This window comes from Cornus florida, unplaced genomic scaffold (assembly GCF_030987335.1).
Source record: "Cornus florida cultivar Cherokee Brave unplaced genomic scaffold, ASM3098733v1 CherokeeBrave_3.0.0_Hap2_Chr10, whole genome shotgun sequence".
Lineage (NCBI taxonomy): Eukaryota > Viridiplantae > Streptophyta > Magnoliopsida > Cornales > Cornaceae > Cornus > Cornus florida.
The window spans coordinates 111,078,651-111,098,129 of record NW_026775580.1 but is presented as its reverse complement, the minus strand read 5'-3'; the positions used below and the strand labels follow the sequence as shown (position 1 = coordinate 111,098,129).

Genomic DNA, 19,479 nt, shown 5'->3' with positions numbered 1-19,479 from the left:
CTCTCCTCTGCATCATTTGCAGCCTTAGTCTCATTACCGAACACTAAAAGTGTTCTAAAAAACTCAAAAAATAAAAAAACTATTATTAAGTAGTTAAAAGAAAATAGACATTTTTATAACTGAGTTTTTTAAAAATAATTTTCAAACAATCCAACAAGCAGATTTCTTTGTGCAGAAAATAGAAAATCGTTTCCGGAATTACAAACGAAACATACCCTAATTACCCAATAACATGAGACCAGCAGTCCATATGTAAGAGGCTCTTGCCAATGGCGCCCATTACTACTACCTTGGAACCACACAAACAGATTATTTACTAAAGTAACTGTTTTATCAAGCCTTTTTTTAGTTATTTACATAAATTTGTTCAATTTGGTAACATGAAACAGTAGCAAGTAATTCCTAAGATCAGCCATCTGATTGTTTTATTACTCTTACACAGTGCTCCTCAAAAGTCGTGCAGGTAAAGCATCAATGCAGGAACACCATGGAAAACTTGGAGTAAAACAACAACCATCACATGTAGCAGCAGTTTCCAACAAAAAGATCAACAAAGTTAAATCACCTAACCCACACCCTCCATTTAAGTTGGAGTGAGATTACAACACAACAAATGTACCCACCGCTTACTCAGCTTCAAATTTTTTGCAGGAAAAACAAAATGTAAAATGTAGAATACCAGTGGCTCCCGACCACCCTAATGATGACAGAACCCTTATAAATATCAATCCTGCCGACCGCTTCTACCCAAGGGGTGGTTTTCACACATGGTATCCAGTGATTGTAAATCCCCTTCCCACAATCTCGCCAACACAAAACAATGCAAAGCACTCCAGCCCAAACAAAGCAGCAGTGGTAGCCTCCTCGGCCTTCAGCTCCTGCCTGTTCCTCCACATGTGCTTGACGTAATCAAGTTCCTTCCAGAATGCCTCGTAACGAACAGGAAGACTGTAAGGTATAAGATGGTTAATAGCAAATACATGCATCCATAAACAGAAATGCAAGGTCACATAGGTCATTTTCAGATTGTAACTTTAACACAATAATTCAGAAGTCGCAGGTGATAATGCATTACTACTTTTCCGATCCCCATTGCAGTAAGGAACCCAAACCACTCTAGAAAGAAAATTTAACCCGCAAGGAAAGTTAAAAGACAGATGTTTTAAGTTTTTAGGGTTTTCTTGATCTTTTCCTTTTTCCATCTGATTCCTTATGATATCTTTTTTCCCTTTCCTTTTCCTTTTGATTCCATATGAAAGTTCACACACTAATTATATGCCATCAGTTGTAGCTAGTGGACCGATTTTCTATACCAAAACCTTTCTACATAATATGTTCGTAACTTAAAAAAACAATAATAAAAAAAAAAAAAAATGAGGCTATCTATCGAGGAGCTAACAAGTAACAAATATAGTCTAATGCCAGTGAGCGGTTTGGGCCCCACATGGGGGAGTGTGGTGTGTGACAAATGTGTGTTGCTTACCTACCAATATATATATATATAGAGGTAACTTTGAAAGGATTATTATGTTTACATGACCTATTGGATAAAAAGATATGGAAAGCTGGCATTTTCCAAGTTAGTTCAGATCAAAAAATGGTTGCTTCACAAACTTCATGCATCAGGTTTTACTGAACTATAACATGAAAAGCCCGAACTGCCAAACAGATACAACCAATCCCACCACTACTGACCACGTAAGAGAATAGACTCATAGGCCAATACAACGAGAGTAAAGAGAGATTAACCTAGCAAGGCGAGTGTAGAACAACTGCTTAGACAAGAGGTTGCATGTATCCACAGTGGGTGGGTTCTGAATGTACTGCTTGTTCTGATCCAACAACTGCTTGTAGTATGCAGTGCCATGCTTGGCCACGAACTGCGAAGCCTGCCATGCCTTGGATTGCAGTTGTTGCAACTTCGATGCCATCAAATCCCCAAATTAAGCCTAGAAACAATAAGAAAACTAAAGCATTAACTAATTTATTAAAAATCTAACCCACTAGCCAAACGAAAGAATTAACTTTGATGAACTCAATATGGCTCAGAGGGGAAATTCTGATGTGAATTAACTTTGATGAAATTCAATATGTTCAAAGGGGAAAATCTGATGGATTATGTGTTTGTTGCAAATTGGCCTATTTCAGGAATCTGTAAGAGTTCAATGTCACAAGATTGAATTCTTATAACATGAAGCAAAGGGCATAGGATTCCTAAACCGAATCAGATACCATCAATTCAGCTAAAACAACAATAAATATAGCACTATTCAGTTCACATTTTGAAAGTATTTGTGACCCCTTCAAGAGGAACAATCAGAGGAATTTTACTTAGAAAATCAAACCCTAAGTACCAAATTGCAGACCGCCCGTGTACATATTGATATAGTGATTCTACAATAAATACACATACTAACGAATCAAAGCACGTGATCTGAGCAAAATTGGTTAATATATAACCAAAAACACAATAAGTGAAGTAATTGCAAATCAGAGAACAAAAAGTGAAATTAAGTTAAGTGGCTTCGAATGTAACCTGTTTGCCGATGATTCCAGAGATACGGCGAGAGTCTGCGTGTCCTTGCTTACAAATTCGAAGAATAGAGAGAGAAACTGATGAGCATCTACCATCAAGATCAAGTACCACCATACTAAGGCGTACTGTGAAAGTGTGAATCTCACAGTCTATGCCAGTATCTAGGCAAGCTCATCAAATAAAGAATTCAGGCCCAAGACCTCGTGGATGTTTGGCCCATTACGCCCAACCCTGAAAGTTTTGGGTTAACTGGACTTATTGTCATGAACGAAACATATTAATAGTAGCACCCATTAGAGCCCAACAATGCAACAATAGTAAATTCGACAATATCCTCTTTGCCATCTAAGTAAAAGATTGAAAATTCAAGTTTGTTAAAGTGCATATTTTGTATAAGAAGAAACATAGTAGAAAACAACGAGTATATACGTGTCAATTTATTTTGTTTTTAGCATATTTCTTGTGTGTCTATGCCAGGCATGTATTGTCACATATATTTTTTAAAAGCACATATATTATCAATGAAAAGTTGAAAACACAGAACATACAAGTCAAAATGCATATTAAATTCCAACTAAAAGTTTCGCTATCAATGTGTACCACGCATAAACTTGGTTGAATATTCACTTTTGGTCTCACTTTTAGTGCTTGTTAACTTGCTTGATGATATGTATATATATATATTAATTGATAAAGCAAACTATTTGATTCACTTTCGTCGGTGGTTGAAGTCTTTGGCTACTTAAGGCCCCAATTAATAAATGGCCCAAAAAAATTTATTTTCTCATAAAAATAAATTTTAGGCAGAAATGCCCTAAAATTTACTTAAAAATTTTAGCCTGAGAGGCCCAACTGTGATAAGGAGTGGTTGAAGTCTTTTCTTAAAAATTTTAGGCGAGAGGCCCTAACATTTTATTTACTTTCTTATATTATTTCCAAAATTTATTTTTTTCCTCCTCCCCTCTCCTCATTTTCTCTCTCTCTCTCTCGGTTTTTTACACATACTCTATTAATTATTGAATATATATATCTATTGAATTGGTTATATATACAAGGAGTATTAAGAAAAAAAAAAAACACAAAACTTGCATACAATAATTACTATGTAAAAAAAAAAAATTTAATTACTAACTTTAAATCTCAAAAAACAAGAAAAGTGATTATTAAACAAACATAATTAATTATTATTTAAAATTAATATATTAAATATTAAAAATTAATTTTATATTATTTACTGCCTCAAACTATATTAAGCCGCCCGATTGTAATCAACCGTCTACCCTTGGCAGCGACGATCACAGCAACTCAAGTGAGTAAAAAGCCTAGGCAACATTCACTTGTCGACTTGGGAAAGATGATGAGAGATTAATTGTTTAATCTAAAGTCCAAACAATTAGTTGTCAACAGCGTGTACGTATAAAAAATATATTGTGGAATATGATGTGGCAAACTATGATTGGTCCTCGTGAGCCACGACGGATTGAACGGCTGTGATTCAATGTGGACCAGTTGGACTAATTGGAATTTGTATTTTGTCCAACTAAGCTCTTTCATTTTACAGAGAAGCGACAATTGCCTTCACGCTCATGCACGTGAGGCCAGACCATCATAAAGTTTTTTTTTTTTTTTTTTTAATCAATAAGATATTTCATTCTTAATCTCTTTCTATCACTCAGAGTGTTTTATATATCCCGGATATCTAAATACTTTCTCCTATGGTGGTGGTTGGAATTTTTTATTTATTTAAAAAATTAGATAAATTTGGTATTTTATAGAATCCATTGTTGTGGGTTGAAGATAAAACTATTATGTTCTGTTGCATAAAATTAATGTTTTGAAATTAAAATTATAAAAAAAAAAAAGCAATTAAAACTTTGAACAAAACCTTCCTAAATTCCATTCCAAAATATCACTTCTGTTCGAACCCAGCATAAAATTAGAGAAATTTGATTGAATAAATAAATTAATTAGTGTTATTAAAGTCAATCCAATTTGTTGTTATTCAAACTAGCTAGTACAATTAATGCAAACTTGGAGAAAAAAATTAATGCAAACTAAATAATAGACTTAATTAAGAGATTGGTTTAGTTGGGAAAGAATTGAAGTCCTTAAGCAAAATAAATTTGGGGGAAAGAAAAACTTTAAAATAAATAAGAGATTGGTTTGTGAAACAAATTGTAAATTCGGAGTTTGGTTACTTGAAAGTTTGATAGGCTCCAAGTCAGACAATTCTCTTTGAATAAGCAAATTAATATTATAAAAACGATTCTGCTTCATGAAGACAATCAGATACAGTAAATAATGCATGCAATATTCAAAATTCATGATCATGATCATGATCATTGTTGAGGCTGAAATTCGCGCAGTCCGATACGATACCATTTTCCTGTAAGGAAGAGAGGAGAAGATCGATGAACCTTGAGAGGAGAAGATCGATGAACCTTGACGGCACCGGTGTGGTGCCTGCCAAGAGCTCTCCGACGATCAAATTAGTCACGGAGGTCTAAAAAGAAGGCAGGAATTCATAATAGTTTTTACGTCGCACCTTCTTTAATGGCTTGATGCCCTATTTATGGCTGTCGATTGGAATTAAAATCATTCCGTTGATATCGACCTTATCTTCCGCTTGTGCGAAATCATAGGAGATTTATTACCAGATTTGTCGGGATATGATTTAATCCTTTTGACCTCATCTAATTATAGTAGGATTATTCTTACTTGTTGAACCACGTCAGATTTGATTTCGTTATTTTTAATAATGAAATCTAATCAATCTTATCGAGGGTAGAATAGGTTTATATTTTTTCCTATCAATCATGATCATGATCATCATGATCAAATTAAGGTGTATCAGAATTCTATACTTCGTAGACGCTAATCTGTTGATACATAATTAAAACCACTATATATTTGACAGATTAAATTATTCAGATCATGAAAATTCTAGCTATAATTGTTTGAGCAAATAGATTAGTATTAGCTCATGATATGATGGTTAATATTTTAATGTAATGAAGGTCTTGTCAACCAAAATGGTGTTAGTTGGTATACCATTTAGAGCTTTAATTGTAGAAAAATGCTTACTGATAGCATAATACATCTTAATTAATTAAGTACGTCTTAATCAAGCCACTTTAATAATCATAAGTATGGCCATTGGCCCATGACATAAGTATGGCCACTTTTGTCTACTCTTAAGTAAACTAGTTGATTCTTATTTATTTAGTTGATGTTAATATCTCAGATTATTTGAGGAGAAGAGTTTGGACCCCCACACCACTCAAATTCAAACTCCCCCCAAACCACCCTTCGAGGACCAGAGTTTGGACCCCTACACCACTCAAACTCAAACCCCCCATCCCACCCTCTCCACCCCCACCCCCACCCCACACGCATTCACTGTAAGTGTACGTGTGATTATACATAATGAAAAGTAGCAAAATTTATACCACAATAAGAAAAATCAATGTTAATTACAATTAGTGCCTCGTGAATATTAAATTTTAGGTTTGAATCATTTTAGTGCAATCAATTCATTAGGAATTACGGTCACAGACATAGTTCGGACTTTACTCGATTCATGTGAAGTGATCACTTTACACTGCACCCGTAGATTAATCGAGGCAAAATCTCTAATCGGAAAAAAAAAAGCCTCAGCACGACCTTGATCAATTACCAAAAAATACTCTAACATAAGTAAATTCAATTCGTTAATTAACCGTGAACTTGTCAGAATAATTTCTAACACATGTAAATTATTATAAATGTTTTATTTTTTTAAAAAAATAATACTTACACACACATTCACAAATGGCAAATTCTTATCATAAAACTTGAACCCCTCATTTTATCATCTTTAAAGGATAAGAGTATCTTCAACGGTCTGTTAAAACTCTTTTGTGTAAAATATACACAGCCACGTATGATGTGTAATTTTTTTTTTTTTATCTCCAACAGTCTGTTACGATATATTGCCACATTATCAATCTGCAAAATTGTTGTGTATTTTACACAACCTTTTTACACATTCACATCAACATATTTTCTTTATCCTCTATCTTTCTCATTCCATTAACTAAATCAATCCTAAGTAAATTTGTAAAAATTATGTGAGGTTGTTATTAGGGGATATACTTTTTGTACTCTCTCCGTCCCAAATTTAATGTCACCTTTGGTAACCGTAACTTTCAACAATGTGAGTCACGGTTACCAAAGACGATACTAATTTTGGGACGAAAGAAGTATAAAACAAACGTTTGAGCTAAAAACAAATAATTTAAAATTTTTATGTAAATCATTATGACACGTTATATTTATACAAAAAAATATACACAATCGTCTCAGATGCTCTTAATTTGTCCAACTTGCTAATGACTTTGCATGTAAAGTAAAAAAAATTACATATAATGGAAGATTGCAGACAAGGTTCCAGTAATTATTGAAGTCGGTCACCTTGATGCTAATTCATATGTATATATATATATATATATATATATATACACGTGTGTGTGTGTTTAAAATGGATATATGCTAGGTGTTTGGTAGAGCAAACATGCAAATATTTGGTGGAACACACAGATCGACATGGTGGTTGACCCAAACAAAAGGTCCCCTCGATGCATGCGAAGGAGCAAAGCTTAGATTGACGAATCAAATTTGAAAAAAAATTCATTCATTCAACTTAAACTTTTGACTTTAATGAGCCTTCCGCATATCAGACGGTACTAGAGTATTGCCCCCACACACAAACAGAGTTCACACAACTTTACTGACAGATCAATTTATTTAATGGATTGTACAATTTTCTATTCAACTTGAACCTTTAATAATCTGATCATGTTGCTAAAGCTAATTATGAATTCAATACTAAATAAATTTCTTGCTTGAATTAGATAGCGACTGAGTTAAAGGCTTAATTAAAAAACTTAATTAATCCAAAAGAAAACTTGTACTAGTTGTTTTCCAATTATATATACAACTGATATTTCTAATTAAAAAGGGTTTAAACAAAATACAATTCAACCTTAAATCTATAGACTCATTTTGTCATTTCGTATTACTTTCTTTGTTCCATATTAGTTGTCCAATTCAAAAATATTGACTCACAATTACCGAAATAGACCTCTAATACGATATATAGGTAATATATAAGTATATAAAAGAAATATGACTAAAAATGATATCAAATTATTCAAAAATAAAAGATGATAGTGAATCAAAAATTTTGAAATGGACACTTATTATAGGACGGAAGTAGTATTTTTTTAAAAAACAAATTGTGTTTGAGAATATCGAATTGGTGCTTAATGAAATTATTTATTTTGAGTGAATGGTGATGTGAACAATGGACATGAAAAGCAATTGCAGACACATTTATTTGCTCTCTGAAATAAAAGCTTCTATTAATTTGGAACTGCTTTGAAAAAGTTCCATTTAATTTCAAAAAAAATTTCAATCTCTGATTTATTCAGAGCACCGTTTGATTACTTGTACCGCAGGTGTGAATTGGCACGAACATCCACAAAACTCCAGTCTCCATGTCTTCATAATTAAATGGAAAAACCATTTTCAGAAAACTAATTAATTAATTTCTAGGCCAAAAGAATATAACAAAATTATACAACGTATTGCAATTCAATTTGTTTACAGTGTTTTGAGACAAACCCAATTCTTGAAATGGGTTTTTATCATCATTTAAAGAAAGAATCAATATATGTAGGAACAAAATTATATATATATATATATATTTCAATTCATTCTTCTCTGTTCCATGAAATCATGTATTCTCTTGAGTGCAACTTGGAGTGTCTGCTCACTCATGTTAGCAAAACACACCCTGAACCAACCTGGCTCAGAACAATGACAAGAAGAGCCTGGTGATATATTTAGCTTCACTTGTTGCACAATTGAGTTCCAAAGACTCAATTCACACTCTCTTGTTGCTTCCTCCAAAAATGGACTCAAATTCATCCAACAAAACAACCCTGCATTCCCTTTCAAACACTCTATCCCTGCTTTTCTCAACCCATCAATGATCATATCGTACCTCTTCCTCAGCCTCTCTCGATTCGTCCTAATATAATTCTCCGTAAACTCCTCATCAGATAACATGGAAGCCAAGAGCTGCTGTGTTTGCGACGAAATTAAGGTGAAGCTAGACATCCTTCTCGCTGTCGTCACGACCTTGTCATTGTATGAATATATTGTGCCAACTCTAAACCCTGGTAGGCCGAGGTCTTTCGAGAGACTATAAACAATGTGAACACGTTCGGAATCTTTATAATTCCGAGATTGGAGAATTTCTGCAATGCTGACAAATTCTGATGAGGAGAATACAGATCCTGAGTAGATTTCATCGGACACGAGATGGATGTTTTTTCGTGTGGCGAAGTCAAGAATTTGCTCCAGGATTGAGCGTTGAATCGTGGCGCCTAATGGGTTTGATGGGTTGGTGATGAGTAGTCCTCTCACTTTTATGTTCATGGATTGTGCACTCTTATATGCAGCCTCTAAAGCTTGTGGAGTGATCTGAAAATTGTTGGAACTGTCACAGTGCACCGGCACGATTTTTACGCCTGTCCTCCACCTCAAATCTCTGTCAAATCTGCAAAAAAACATAAAATGGTACCCATCAAAATTAGTACTCCAAAATTGTGAAATTAATTCTAAATTAAAGATAATTGTTTGAATAAATTGTAACTAGTTCTTTTATCTTACCCTGGATAGTAAGGAGTTGGAACTAGTAAAGCATCGCCAGGATCTGCTAAGATGAAGGTTAATAGCTCATTAGCAGCGGTGGCGCCTGCTGTTATAACCACTCTGTCCGGGTTGAATTTTGCTCTTCCCCCTCTTATTTGTTCCATAAAACTTGCCATTGCCTGTATATGCAACATTAATTAAGTATTAATTGGTATGTAATCGATCTTAATATGTAATTAATTAGTATATATGATGATGAGTGTGATATGTAACCAAGATGATATATACCTTTCTAAAAGATACTAGTCCATGATAATCTTGAAACAAAGCATTCTCTCTGAAGTTAGATATTTTATTGCCCAAGTTAGCTTCTGAATGCTTTTCCAAGTACTCTTCCAGCAAATCAAAAGAAACCTGTCCAACAAATTCATAGCAAATAAGGTCACTTCATTGTTTCAAAAGTTGAAATTCAAACAAGTAGGGGGGCAATATATAGAATTTTCCCCCATAATTGTCCGGTACATGTGAGACAGACGGGACTACATGTGTCCAATATGCATAACACCACCATCATCCATGTATATATATATAAAGAGTGTGAAAACTAAATTAATACTCACTTGATTTTCTGCCAATCCCATCTGTATGACTCCAGAGGGGTTGTTGGATTCATGGTAAGGGTTTTCATCATATGCTTTCCATCCTGCAAAATATGGGGAGTCCTCTCCATGAGTTTCAGACACTGCAACTTTTGATAACCCTACTGAAGGTTGCTCAATCTCTATAGCCATAACTAGCTAGCTAGCTAGCTACCCTTTAATTTCTTTAAAGAAATTATTAAGCTATTATGGAGAGAGAGAGAGAGAGGGGAGAAGCTAGAGAGAGAAGAGTGCTGAGAGGGAACTGTTGAATGAAACCTTTGTCAAAGGTCCCTTTATATATAGGAAGGGTAGCCTAGTGTTACGTCCCGCAATCGGTTACACTACGTAGGCGCTACGCATTAGGCACAAATGGGGGGGTGGGGGCCCCCTCAAGAGCTTACATATTGGTGAGGACTGAGGAGATATTGATAAAGTCCTCTCTTTGCATCTTCAAAACAAAAAAAAAAAAAAAAGGAACTAATGATTGATTGTGTAGAGTAAGCAAGATCAAACCTCACCTTTTACAAATATAGTTTTATCACTGGTGACAACTGTTGGCTTCTGTCATCTTTTCAAACCTCCATCTCTATATGGTACCTCAATCTCCCATAAGATCCACATCAAATATGGTGGTTGATGGGGTTGGTGTTTTCTCTTTAAAGGTCTAGCCACATCAAATATATATATATATATATATATACACACACACACACACATATATATAGAGAGAGTGTTCATTCATAATAATAATAATAATAATAATAGTTAATTGTGTGGAGGTAGAGAGCTCCCTCTTAATTACTAGTCACCACGTCCCCAACCTATGACAAATCAAATCCATATATGCTGATCAAACCTTTAAAACAAAATCTTTGAAAAACCAAATCACAATTGTAGAGAATATACATGTTACTACATGCAAATAATTTGAGGAGATTTAGGAGTGGTTAATTAAATCTCTAATGATCTGACCAAGATACCAATTTGCACAAGATTAAGATTCTGATTTGCAAACAAAGTTAAGACAAAATAGAAGCTCCGAGAAGATTTGATGGACCCACACTTTCACTAATTTCAAGCAACAGAATTTATAACTTCCTTTGAGTTTCTAACGATTATAATCATGGGCACTTCATGATTTAATCATAATTTGTCATTTTTTTAGTCTTTTCTTGATCAATGCAATCATGGGTCTGTTGCAATAATGGCTTGTTAAATGGTGATCATTATGATGCATGTGCTCAAAATGGAATGCTCTATTTTATTATGTGAATGAATGCCTCTGATATATAAACTATATAAGCATGTATACAAGCATGGGTGTGTTTTATGATTATTAACATTAAAGTCGTACTCGTCAAATTATCGAAAAGTAGAACCTCCTCCAAATCACACATGTATGCATAATAATTGGTAAACACATGTTTTTCTTATTTTTTTTATTTTTAAAAAATAGTGTTAAGATTTTTATTTTTCAGCTTCTAATTTACATATATGCTTAAAATTTAAGGTCAACTGCATGGGTTAAACTAGATATTATTGTACCACTAGTACAGACACATACATACACACTAGCCAATGTCATTTTCGAGTGTTCTGAATAGTTTCAAGGACTATATATTATTGTACCACTAGCATTGTCACCTTACATACATTATGTTAAGGTCATTTTCGATTGTGGTCTCAGTAATCGAGTGTCAAGAGGAGTACGTAAATTTGATACAAAATTATGTTTTAACTTTATTTAGCTTGTGATTATATGTATGTTTATATATAGAAATACATACGGGTTTTATAATGTTGAAATATTAGTACTATATAGTATATACACCTAAATGTAAGAGATAGGAATATATATATAAAATATATGTGTCGAGATTCTGTTCTTTGTGTGGATTTCAACTCACTAATTAAGAGAATAAAAAACATAAGAGGGAAAAAAGAAATTCAATAAGAGACATATATGATGAGTAAAAATATGCTATTTTCCATCGACGTGTGGCTCAAGATCAAGATCATCACCTTAGCCAAAAAAAAAAAAAAATCCATGTGCAATGAACTCAACACGATCAGATTTGCAACACAAAGGCTAAGGGACAGACAAGTATCATCCAGTGGTCTTTAACAGATACGAAGATCCATTATATTATCTTTGTCATGCATTTTTTTTTTAATTCTTAATTTGGAATGGTGTGAGTTAGTGGTTAGAGTCAATTTAAGTAACATTTTTTTTTCTCGAACTCCCCTCTTTAACTCTAAAAAAAAACCTCAAATCATTGGTTGAAAACTTTGAATTAGTTAAATGACAGCCAAAGTACTACAACATACTTTAATAAGTTCAGTATCTTTTTGGTGTGAGAAATTTAGAACGTTGTACATATTCGTCAGTGTATATATAAAAAACTTATAAAAATAACACGAGTATTAATGGACCATTAGTCTAATGGTCATCTTTTAAAGAGAGGTGAGAAGTTCAAGTCCCAAAACGCAAGTAATAATACCCAAGTTAAATATATATATATATACTTTGAATGTGTCCGAGTTTGAATTCTCTGGAATATAATGTTGTCCACAAGTCCACATTACTCAGATGTGTAAGCGTTGTGAACTGTCAAATGCTTAATAATAATCGAGTGAAATTGTGAACCGTTAGATGTGTAATAATACTCCATATTATTCATACGAATGAGTGTTGTGAACCATCATATGTATTACAAGTGCAATACGTATCTAATCCCCTCCTGAATATAATCATTCGAAGCCTCTGTGATCTCATCTTCTATATTTTTTCCTTGTAAATTCTCATCTTATATTTCATTCTCCATAAACTTCTTTGAACTATTTAGTGGTCATTTAGTTTTCACACTACATTGGCTTGTGCAGGAAATACCAAAACCAAATAAATTACAATATTTAGTACTGTTGATATATATATCGATAGTGCCTGTGTTAGGTACCCCTAGAAACAAATACAGTATATATAATGAGGTAAAGCACATTAAATTAAAAGTTGTTATTTTCTAAAGTGGATTACAACTGAGAGGCACTAAAAGTCACTGAAGATGCCCAGAGATTGAGTTGGACTTGCATATATATATATATATATAGGAAAGAGACAGGACATTTAGCTATATATATGAGAGCAGACAACTGGAGTATATATTTGAAGAAGAGGGTTTTCAAGAACATGACACATATATATTCTGTATATATATAATTTATTAGAGGTTGAACGTAAGAAAATGTTAATTGTTAACAGCTCACTGTGTCTACGTCTTCTAAGTAAAGGACAATGTGAATCACTTTCTGCTGTGAATATGGACTGCAGGTGAAAGAGACTGTTTGTGTTTGTGTCTCATCATTTTGTATCCTAAAGGGTAGGGTTGTTGTCCTACATAATTATTTTCTTATGTTATTATGATGTGGAATCAATAGCTTTTAGTGATATAATGTTGGCGATCGAAGCAACAAAATAACTTTGCAAACAATAATGCGAAGAATTAACAATCGAGGTGCATCACCACAGAGCTTATTGGTTTCGCCTCCTTTTAACTTACCAAAAAAAAAAAAAATAAATTAAATAAATAAAAAAAAATTCCGAATGTATGCCCAATAAATCTACCTTTACTTCTAAGCTGAGGATTCAATGCAAAACTCTATATAATTGACCTTTTTTGCACTTCAATTCATAGTGAACTTAATTTTTTTCAATAATAACAAAAACCGTCCATGAGTGTGTAAGTACTTGTCTGACCAGAAATTAATGTGACAAATCACGTTAATCCTTCTTATTTTTTGTTTTTCCCGATCATGGGATCTTTATGTTGGGTTTCTCTTAAATTAATGTTTCGGTCCAAATACGATTTACAAATGTCTGTTATGGAGCTCGAACTCCTTTACTTTGAGAGAGTAAATGTTATAATAGCTGTACTAATGACCAATGATTTCTTTCTACTAACTATTGCAGCACTAAGCAGCTCTTAGCTATCAAAAACTATGCTTCTTTTTTTCTTTTTTCCTTTTTCTTTAAAAAAACTATACTTTATTTGAGTAGTTAATTAAATAAAGGTTGACATTGGTAAGTATCAGATTAATTAATTAAACTAGCTCTATTATATTGAACAATATGGCCGGAAATCTCTATTTTCAAGAGTGACTAATTATAGATCGAACACCAAAAATATATTTATGGATATAAATATAGAGAGAGAATTAAGGGGAGGTAGAGAGGATTAGAGTAATTAATATAGAATAAATTACCCATATGATCGATCATGTGATGAGGTAAGAGAAGGGGGTCTGGAGAGAGAAGAATTAACATGTCTCCTGTACCCTTATCCGAGAGCACGAATCTTCTCAGAAGATACAAGGCCAATAACAACATGCCACGTATGAAAATTTTGTTCTAATCATGCAAAGATGTCGTCCACATTATTAATAGAAATAAGTTGTAGTAGAATATTGGGTAGTTCAGATATTAATACCGACTCTTAGCTCCATAATAAGAATACAAATTTATAATGAGTTTCATGTTTCAACAACTTCTTCGCTAGCTTCCTTCTGCTTTCTTTCCTCTTCTTTTCCTTTAATTTTGTTGATATATTCAACACGCATATCCAAAATTAGCTAATTAGATAAGTACGTATATGTATGATTATTATTCTAAAGCATGCTTGTACTGTACAAACACGTTTTTGTGACCCCATTTCGATTAATAGGGCTTGCCGGTGACTAATATATATATCCCTATTTGCAAATATTCTCCAAAAATTGTTCTCATTTGGAAATTTCTTGCAGCTCAATTAAGTAGAGTACAGAGCATAATAAAACTCACGGACTACATGTATGATGTATGATGTATATGTATATGTGTATATATATATATATATATATCACCTTTCTATATAAAGAAAAATGTTTTTGTTGTTTCTTCTCCACTTGCATTTGTTTTAGTTTCCACTCCATATAAATATAAATATATTTCCAAGGCATGCGGTGTCTTGCCAAGAAAGTTCGTGCTCATGTGCGCCAAGAATGACCTTTTTGTCACAATTTTTCTATATGTCAATTATATGCATGCCAAGTCTCAATATATTACTATATATAATTAAAAATAATCGTTAATGAATTTTTATATAAAATAAATAAGAATACTGCTATTAGAATAGTTTCTTGTATTCCCTAAATTGTGATTCAAGAACATCCACATACACATACTCAGAGATAAGATTGCTTGATTAAGAATTTAAGGGCCATTATAGAACACAAATTGACCATAATGGCTTTCTTGCTCTTAAATTTCAATTCACTTATCTGCTTGATTTTATTTTATTTTAAATTTTTATATACTTTTAATTCTTACGCATGCTTGCATAATATATTCCAGCTCATAGCCAGCCATGCAACCATGCAAACTCGGGTTAACATTTGTATATATATATTTATATATACATACCATGGTTTACACATTGGAACTCATGAAAAAGCTCATATTCTAAGTGTTGTTTAGAGGTCAAATATTTCCTCGAAAATCAAAATCACATGGCTCACTTCTTATATTTAAAGAAAAATGATTGAAGCCTATTTATGGGTAGAGGGGGAAGTAATTACTTCACCTCACAAATGGCATGCAGCTAGCTGACCTGTGAAACTTAATTGGACAACAGTACCATCATCGAGAATAATTGATCAGTGTCACTTGTTTTACATTATATTTTCTGATGCAAATCTGATTATTATTATTATAATTATTATTTTTTTGAGTAAAGTAGAATGACAGTTCCCTTAAGTTCGCCATAGGACAGATACATAAGTTTCTTGTTTTCTGGACAATGATACTTTCTTAAAGTTAAAAAGTTGATAAAGACACTCCACGTAGTCATCTGCTAAGAAAAATTGATTAAATTGCCCTTTAACAGTTTTAGAGGACCTTTTTAACTTTTACAACTTACTAAATTAGACCAATCTACCCTCGGCATTGACCAGAAATTACAAGTCACCGACACATTGCCAAGTCACGCTTCGCCTTCTCCGATTTGTTTGTATGTTTGTCAATTTTATAGGATGAGAGGTCGGTGTGGCCGTGGTGGAGGCTAAACTGGGCTAGGGTGGCGCCGCCGAGGCCGTTGCACTCCAGGCGACCGTCGGTGTTGTAGGATAAGCGATTGTTGGAGTAGTTGCAGCCAGTGTTGGGTCTGTCGGGAAGGATTGGTGGGTCAAATTTTGCCGTACAAATCACCAAACTTAGGTTTCGTCATAGATTCTTCGACTACTGCATCTCGTTCATCGACTCACTGATCAATCTCTTAGCGATGACTTTCGTCTCCGTCAATGACCTCGTGATTTGGCATGAGCATCCACGCTTCAATTTGAGCGTTCACTACCGCCGTAAACAACTCGACCTTTGCCTTCACCAACTATGTCTTCACAGATTTGAGCGAAGCAAAAACTGTTGTTGAAGATGATTTGGGGGATGCCGATAGCGTCGATGACCGAGGAGGAGCTGCTTAAGGGTTCTTGGAGGATGGTGATGATGGAAGGCTGATGTTGTTGAACATTTGATGGAATGTGAGATTCCGTCGAAGAATCCATGACCGCAGCGTGTGGAGAGAGAGAGTTGGGAGGAGAAAGAAGATAGAAGTCTGATGTGTAATGGTACTGAAGGGTACTTTTGACATTTCAATATGTCAGATATTTTACAATATAATTGATTTTAATATTAAGGGACAAATTTGTCTTTTCGATCAATTTAAGGCTGTGATAAAATTGAAATAGTTTTGAATTATTTATTTTCTATTGACTAACTTGATATATTTATATATAAGGTTACAATCAATTCTCCTAATGTCTAGGATGTAATTAAGCAAGGGAATTATAAAAATACAAATTACAATCAATTCTCCTAAAGTCTAAGATGTAATCAAGTAAGAAAAAAAGAAAGCCAAAATAAAGATTATACAACTGTACATAATCTTTATCACTCCCCCTCAAGTTGAAGCATGGATATCTACAATGCTTAACTTGTGAACTAAGTGATGAAACTGCTTGGCACCAAGGGCTTTTGTGAAGATATCTGCAGGTTGCTGGTCGGTGGAAACATACATTGTTCGAATCATGCCAGCTTGAAGCTTTTCACGAACCAGATGGCAGTCTATTTCAATGTGCTTAGTTCGCTCGTGAAAGACTGGATTTGTGGCTATATGAAGTGCTGTTTTATTGTCACAAAATAGTATCGTTGGTTGAGGATGATGGACATTTAAATCTTTTAATAAATATGTCAACCACGTTATTTCACAACATGTTGTAGCCATGGACCTGTACTCCGCTTCTGCCGATGACCTTGACACGGTTGTTTGCTTCTTGGATTTCCACGAAATGAGAGAATCTCCTAGGAGAACACAATAACCAGTCATAGATCGACGGGTTTCATGACAACGTGCCCAATCTGAATCACAAAATGCCCTTAACTGGAGTGAACTCGAAAAGGACAAGAATATACCTTGACCTGGCGATTGTTTGAGGTACCTCAAGACTCGGTGTGCTGCCTCAAGATGTGGCTTTCTTGGTTTGTCCATATATTGACTTAAAACATGCACAGGATACATGATGTCAGGACGTGTAACCGTTAGATAAATCAGTCTTCCTATTAAACGACAATAAGAAAAGGGATCCTCCAAAAGTTGTCCTTCAGTTGAATTGAGCTTTAAGATTTTGCTCCATGGGAAATGTTGCTGGTCGTTTTCCCATTAACCCAGTATCCTTGAGAATTTCAAGAGCGTATTTTCTCTGCGATAAAAATATACCTTTCCTCGAGCAGAAAACTTCTATTCCCAAAAAATACTTAAGATTGCCAAGATCCTTGAGCTTGAAACGAGAATGGAGAAATTGTTTCAGTTCATTAATAGACTGCAAATCATTGCCGGCTAGGATAACATCATCTACATAAACCAGAACTGCTAGTAAAGGAATCACCACTGAAATGGATGAATAAAGAATAATCAGCTTTGGACTAAATGTAACCCGCAGCAAGTAGAGCTTCAGAGAATTTGATAAACCATTGGCGAGATGCTTGTTTCAGTCCGTAAAGTGACTTGTTGAGTTTACAAACTCTTGTCTCCCCCTTTCGTCTAAATCCAGGTGGGAGATGCATATAAAGAGTTTCATCAAGATCGCCATGTAAAAAGGCGTTGTTGAAATCGAGTTGATGTAAATGCCAACCATGGATGGCTGCAAGAGCAAGCAAAACTCAAACGGTTACCAATTTAGCCACTGGTGCAAAAGTATCCTTAAAATCGAGGCCCCATTTTTGATTGTATCCCTTTGCAACTAAGTGTGCTTTATAACGCTCAATTGTGTCATCAACATGGTACTTTATCTTGTACACCCATTTGCAACCAATGGGTGTTTTCCCTGGAGGAAGAGAGGTGAGCGTCCAGGTGTTGTTTGCTTCAAGGGCCTGAATTTCGGCTTGCATTGCATCTCTCCATTTGGGTTCACGTACAGCCTGTGAGAAGTGTTGAGGTTCACTCGCAGCAGAAATAGAAGCTATAAAAGCTTTATATGCAGGAGAAAAACGATGGTGAGAAAAACGATAGTAAGAAACAAAATGCGATAAAGGATGAGCTGTACTAACCGGTGTAGCCAATGCCGAGTAGGATGATTGAGCTGGGCAAGAAGGAATTCCTGGACCAACATGGTAATCCTGCAAATAGTTGGGTTGTTTAGTGGTTCGATGAGGCCTAGAGGGTGCAATATCTGGTGAATCCATGGGAGATGACTCAATGGGAGTTGACGGTAAATGCCGGGCTGGTGAGAGCGCAATCTCAAGTGTTAGTTGACTTGTAGTATGTATGGGGAAATATGTCGAGTCAATGCTAAGAGTCTCCACAGGTCCATTGAGTGGTTCAATCGGATAAGGTGACACAAGAGAATCATGAGGTATATGAGAATGAGTTTCATGAGAAAGAGGGAATTGGTTCTCATGAAAGACAACATCACGAGAGGTAAAAATTTTATGAGTCTCTAAGTCGTACACCTTGTAACCTTTTTGGCCATATGGGTAACCAAGAAAAATGCATCGTTTGGCTCGAGCATCAAACTTGGAAGGTTTAAGTGAATGAGTAGAAGCAAAACAAAGGCACCCAAAAACCCTTAGATAATGATAGGAAGATGTAACATTGAACAACCTTTCATAAGGTGATTTCCCAGATAATATAGGTGTAGGAGTGCGATTAATGAGAAAAGTTGCAGTGAGAATAGCTTCCCCCCAAAAATGTTTAGGTAACCCAGCTTGAAACAATAATGCTCGAGCAACATTTAAGAGATGGCGATGCTTTCGTTCTGCTACTCCATTTTGTTGTGGAGTGTCGGGGCAACTAGTTTGGTGCATTATCCCTTTTTCAGAATAAAATGTGGGCATGCAAAATTCTAACCCATTGTCGCTACGAATGGTTTTAACTCGGAGAGCAAATTAAGTTTCAACTAACTGGATGAAAGATTTGAGATTATAACGAGTCTCGGATTTATGTTTCATCAAATATACCCAAGTGCAACGAGTGTAATCATCCACAATGGTAAGAAAATAGTGAGCCCCGGAAATGGAAC

At 34.5% G+C, this 19,479-nt stretch overlaps 2 protein-coding genes across 2 annotated transcripts; both read right to left on the bottom strand.

Moving 5' to 3' along the window:
- Positions 1-496: 496 nt before the first annotated feature.
- Positions 497-2,703, bottom strand: LOC132277128 (uncharacterized). The gene is made up of 3 exons (XM_059778875.1): positions 2,537-2,703; positions 1,750-1,949; positions 497-948 (listed from the first exon to the last, which is right to left on the bottom strand). The coding sequence occupies exons 2-3, from the start codon at positions 1,929-1,931 to the stop codon at positions 762-764; spliced, it is 369 nt and encodes a 122-aa protein (XP_059634858.1). The 5' UTR covers positions 1,932-1,949; positions 2,537-2,703; the 3' UTR covers positions 497-761.
- A 5,581-nt stretch (positions 2,704-8,284) lies between these two features.
- On the bottom strand, positions 8,285-10,075 carry LOC132279842 (1-aminocyclopropane-1-carboxylate synthase 7). The gene is made up of 4 exons (XM_059781889.1): positions 9,856-10,075; positions 9,524-9,649; positions 9,254-9,414; positions 8,285-9,140 (listed from the first exon to the last, which is right to left on the bottom strand). Exons 1-4 carry the CDS (start codon positions 10,024-10,026, stop codon positions 8,285-8,287), a joined length of 1,314 nt encoding a protein of 437 aa, XP_059637872.1. The 5' UTR covers positions 10,027-10,075.
- Between the last annotated feature and the right edge of the window lie 9,404 nt (positions 10,076-19,479).